The sequence below is a fragment of the Nestor notabilis genome, unplaced genomic scaffold (genome assembly GCF_000696875.1).
Source record: "Nestor notabilis isolate BGI_N333 unplaced genomic scaffold, ASM69687v1 scaffold32931, whole genome shotgun sequence".
In the NCBI taxonomy this organism is placed as follows: domain Eukaryota; kingdom Metazoa; phylum Chordata; class Aves; order Psittaciformes; family Psittacidae; genus Nestor; species Nestor notabilis.
The window spans coordinates 1-5,492 of record NW_009916632.1 but is presented as its reverse complement, the minus strand read 5'-3'; the positions used below and the strand labels follow the sequence as shown (position 1 = coordinate 5,492).

The following is a 5,492-nucleotide window of genomic DNA, read 5'->3' as shown; positions in this document are numbered from 1 at the left end:
TAAAAGGCAAAGTCTAATGGTGTCAAATATCAGTGTTTCCCACTCCTGTGACACTGGGCAAAGCGGTGACACTTGTCCTTGTTAATACTTGCCATTTCACTGATTCTTGTGCCAGTTGTCTCTGCCAGTTCTCCAGATTACTTACACTTTTTTTATTTCTGAGATAGAAGTGTTGCAGTTCTTCTTTGTATGTGTGAATATTTGTTTATTTCTAGGCTGTGAAGACTGGGGAACTCAAAGCTTATGACTGGGGAAGCAAGGCTGCAAATACAGCTCACTACAACCAGGTAGGCATCTTTTATGGATACGTTATAATTCTTGAGTGTCACAAAAAACCTCCTTGGGCACTTCTCGGGGTGCTGTGTTTATGCTGCTAAAGAGCCACTGGTGTTACCCAGTAGCCAGACTGGAGACCTGCCTTTTAATACACACAGACACACACACACTCTTGAATGTGTATTGCTTGTCTTCAGCCTGTTTAATCTCCGTGTGTTTTTCAAATTGCTGTATGCAATACTAAAAATATTTTGCCCCTTATCACTTTAGTGACTGGGAAATATTGCAGTATCATACTTTCAGAGTAGCAATCATTTTTAGTATTTGATTAGGGTTCAGAAATAACTTGAATAGATGCATCTGAGACTTCTCCTGCCCTAATGGCTTAAGCTCCTCAAAGCACATCTTTACTGCTGTGTGTGCTGTAATATTGCAGGACTCTTGGGAATTATGTTTTCTGTTGAGTCAGGACTCCATCCCTAGCTGCCCAAGAGAGTAAGAGAAAATGAGAATCTGACACATTCTTCTTGCGTTTGCTAGCATGTTACACTGCAGTGTAGTATCGCACTGGAGACGTTTTCTTTCTAATGCTTTTGGTTTTGCTGTCCTTCCCTCAGTCTACTCCCCCTTTCTACAAAATAAAAGAGATGACTGTGCCAACTGCGGTGTGGACTGGTGGACATGACTGGCTGGCAGACCCAAAGGATGTTGCTATGCTGCTCACTCAAATCACAAACTTGGTTTACCACAAAAACATTCCAGAATGGGAACATTTGGATTTCATCTGGGGCCTTGATGCACCTTACCGCATGTATAATGAAATAATTAACATGATTAGGAAGTATGTCTAAACTAACATGGTATTTCAAAGTATTAGCTCACCAGAAATTCATATGCTTTACAGGCAATAATGCTACATTGTTTATTTATGATGCATTTTTAAAATGCCAGCAATGACTACTGAATTGGATTCATATTTGGTTTGGTTTTTCTCAATATTATTTCTCCCTCCTGCATAAATCCTCATTGTACCCTGCTGATTTTGCACGCACCAGCGTGGTACTCAAAAAACAGCAGTGTGACTTTGCACAAAAGGAGTATGTCACGTGCATATAAATTTAGTGACATGTCTGAAAGACAAGTTAGTCCATTCAGCACCTCAGGTGCTTGGCAATTAAAACGAGAAGTATTTTACTGTCCATAAAACCCTGCCATTTCTCCGTACATTGCAATTTCTGAGTACCTTTCAGAAATACTCCTTGTACTGCAGTGACCCGTTTGGTGCTGGTACTTTAAAAAGCACTTAGTGACTTTTTGCTGCATCATTTGAGCCATCACGTGCAACCTAGCTACATAAGCTGACTTTCAATATTGCCCAGAAGAACTGTCATCAAACCAGAGAAGATCATCACTATCAGTTGAAATCTGTTTTGGGAGTGATTAATTGCTGCATTTTTCTTGATTTAATGCTGTCCCTGAAGCCTTTCATGTTTCACATAACAGCTATGGATAAGGTTCGTTCCAGGAATCTGCAAGGGCAAGCAATGAGAAGTAGTTGAAAGTGGTACTTTCAGATAGCTTTGTCAATAGGTTATGGCTTTCAAGGTCAATGATGTAACACACTTGTGTTTTGTTTTCTTTGCACTGACCACTAAAAAACAAGCTCCTCAGTATACTACTGATGAGGGAAGAGCCAAAACATTAATTCTATAGCTTGAGTGACTTCATTTACATGGACTTTTCCCCTTACTTATTTGCTGCTTTGAAGGTATGTTTACTTCTTAGCTGCTTATGTGGTGCTTGCCACCATTGTGTTCAGGAACCACACAACATTCTGGTGAAGCCTGGCAGTATTAATGGCGGTCTCCATTTGTCTCAGTTTCCACCTCAAAATGGAACAAAGTCCCCATTTAATGGGGGAAAGGATTCACATCTGCTTTAGGGGTCTGACTTCGGAGTTGTGATTCTCTGTGGTATAGGTGCCTTGCCTCTTTCATTGATTATGCAGAAGACTTCGGCTCCTCTGTATTGCACAAAAGTTCCATGCCAAATGTAGATGTACAGACAACCACCAGAGTCAGTTGCCTTTGTCCAGATGATTTCTGTGCCATGCTTGGATTCAACCCAACAGGATAAAACCCCTTTTCAACATGGCATAGAAAATAGTGCATTTTAAACTGAGGCAAACTTTTTTGGTAAAAATAAATAATAATGCAAAAATAAGCATAAACCAAAAATTAGGCTGGTTGCTTTTTTTTTTTTTTTTTAAATTCCTAATTCAGACTCAGGGAATCCTCAGGCTTTGTTTAAGGAAAAAGTGGTTCATGATATTTCAGTTGTGATTCCTAGCAGAACCTCTAGGTTTGCTTTATATTTGTAGCAGCCATATTTACTTCACCTTGCTGTGCTGAAAGGAAGTTTCTGTTGGAATCTGAAGTGGCTGACTTAGCGGTTGTGAGGGTATGTAATACAGCAAGAGCTGTGTGCATCATGTTTATTAAGCTTGAAATATTTCAATAAACATGATAGCTGCTTGGAGTTCAGAGGAATGTGTTGTGTTTCACTTCTTGTTTCATGAATGCATATGAATCTTTGGGACAGAATCCAGAAAGCTGTCTGTTTTTCTCAACTATTCATCCATAGAACAAGTACAATAAAAAAAGTAAAATAGCCAAGTAAACTTCCATTTTACTTGGATCTTGAAAGAGGCTTTTCCTAAGCCTAAACGGACATTCATGTTGTTTTGGGGGAACTTCTCTGAGACATTTAAGTAAGGTACCAATTGTAAATAACTGCTCACAATGCAGAATCATTTTCTAACCTTTCAAACCACTGACATGGTAGAAAGCTTTTCGTATCGCATTCTTAAACCTTCGGTAATTGGATTGCTTAACAGACTGTCTGGTAATCTCATAAATAGCATTTAACCACATAGTAAGGCAGGGAGCTAATCTTTGCCATGGTACACTTGACCTAGCTTTTGACTTTTGCCATCTTCAATAATAGATACATTCAGGCTGTACTTTTCTGTACATTCTGTGTACTGTAGATGTGCAGTCAAAAAAGCAGGTGTGTTAAATTCTATGTGTTGCCAGCTTTGCATGCAGGTGAGCTCCTTGCATGCCTGGAAACAAAGCCAGAATAGTCGAAACTTTACACAAAAGCCATTGTGGAGTTTTGATGGAGCTGGGTTGGCTATTGGAATGGTGAGCTGTTGTGCTCTCCCCAGCTTGCTAAACTGTGTAACACAAACTTGGAGAGGTGTCAGTGGAAAGAAGTGTGCAAAATAAGACACCCCAAACATAGAGGAGTAGGTTTGTATAAGAAGAATGAGCAGTGATGGGTGGTACATCTTTCAAAGCACATCTTAGATACTTAGTGCGTGGTCTATAGAGATCTTTGTGTTACAGGTGGGTATATGTATTATGTTGAAGGTTGGCTGGATGTCAGCTTTGGATAATAAAAAGTTGTACCGGCATAACAGGGCATCAAACCCCTTCTGCTGACTTAGTCTCAGAATTTAGTGATGTGATCAAACTATGCCAGAAAGCCAGAAGACAGTAGTCCCCGTTCAGGTAATGGATTACCAGACTCACAGGCCTGTGTGCCTCTGAAGTGAGTGCATGATCCAGGGTTTTGACTTAGAGATGTACAACACAAGTGGGCATACAAGGGTTTATGCAGACATAAAGATGTTTTGTCCACGTGTACTTGGAACTTGGAAAAGAGTTCTTTTTTTATGGTGTCAGCAAGTATATTCACACAGTTCATTTCATGCAGAAGGCCTAAGGATAGTAGAGTGCATGTGTGTTAGTGATGCATCCTGAATGATGTACTAGCTCAGTGCAGAGCATTTTTACACTATTTACTAATTCTGTAGATAGTGGTAACTCTGGCAAAAGTTTACACATCAACTTAAACAACCTCAAAGTGCCTCAGAATAGGAAGTGATGATAAAATAGAGCTCCTACTCCCTTGGGCCCTGTAAGAGAAAACAGTTTTGTCAGTTTGGGAGCAAACTAAACCAGTTTTTCAGAAATTGCTCTTTATGTTGAATATGCCATAAAAAAAACCCCAAAACCCCAAACAAAAAACAAACCACAAAAAAACCCCAAAACATGAACACTTTAATGTGAAAAGTTACAAATAGCTTTAATCTGTAAGATACGGGACATGGCTGGGTAGGTTTTCTGGTATATAACAAGACATGGGTCTTGGTGGAAGATTTTCCTATAATTAAAGCATTTATAATGTCTTCTCACTTTCTTTGAGGTCTTACAAAGCACACACTCATGCTGCAGCATTGCCCATCAGCAGCATGCTAATAATGGCCTCTCTTCTGCAGTAGCCTGTTTTCAAATAGCTTTATATGAATAAAATCATTGAAATCATCAATTAAATGAAAAATTGCTGAGGTTGGATGGACAGTAGCCATACCTGGAATATGATTGCCTAAGTCTTATTTTCTGGGGATGCTGAGCTGAAAAATACCTGTATTGCATTCTGGCTGCTCCAGAAATGATGCACATGTGCGGTTGTAGAGGATGCAAATCACTTTCTCACTCTACAGCTATGAATTCTGAATGAAAGAATTTTAGAATCTTTTTCTGATTGTTATTATTTTGAAAACTGATCCTTATAATGTAAAGCTTGAGAATTAACAATTTACTGTGCTGGTGGCTTTCCATGCACAGCCATTGTTAGGACTTCATTAAAAAGACCCATAAATTAGCTTTCTTTCTGTGCTAGCTGGGGAGGTCTTCAGTGGAGCTTGGATGGAGAGATGGAGCATCGGTATGAAAATATTTTGATTAAGAAAATGTGTTAGTTCTGTTAGGAAAAGTACTTTGTGTTTAGGCCGAAGTCTTCCATCAAAATTGAGGAGGAATGTGTGTGTTCTTCATCTTCAAGTACTCAGCATACCACAGGCTCAGAATTCATGCTGCTTATCTGGGATGCGAGGAGTAGAGACTTATGTCCCTTCTGTGGATTGAGATCCTGGATTTGAATCTCAGTGTACCTAAACCTAAGAGGACTGTATGTAGGTTGGAAAGATGTAAATATGCAAAGCTCCTCTTTCGTTCCCCACCTGTGACACTCGTGACGAGTGACAGATCTCTGCCTACCTTGCTGTTCTGCCGCGGAAAGGTGTTATCTCTGAAAATGGTAACAAAGCCCAGGATGTGTTTCCTGCTCCCGGTAAGGTTAATCGCAAG

General features: G+C 39.7%; 1 protein-coding gene across 1 annotated transcript in view; it reads left to right on the top strand.

The window, feature by feature from the left end:
- The window catches only part of LOC104413614 (lysosomal acid lipase/cholesteryl ester hydrolase-like), a gene marked incomplete at its 5' end in the record, with an annotated part of 10,475 nt that extends 9,121 nt beyond the window's left edge, over positions 1–1,354 (top strand). Inside the window, 2 exons of the mRNA XM_010024659.1 lie at positions 216–287; positions 894–1,354. Coding sequence (XP_010022961.1) covers positions 216–287; positions 894–1,127 — 306 coding nt within the window. The remainder of the gene's footprint in view (positions 1–215; positions 288–893) is intronic.
- Positions 1,355–5,492: the final 4,138 nt, after the last annotated feature.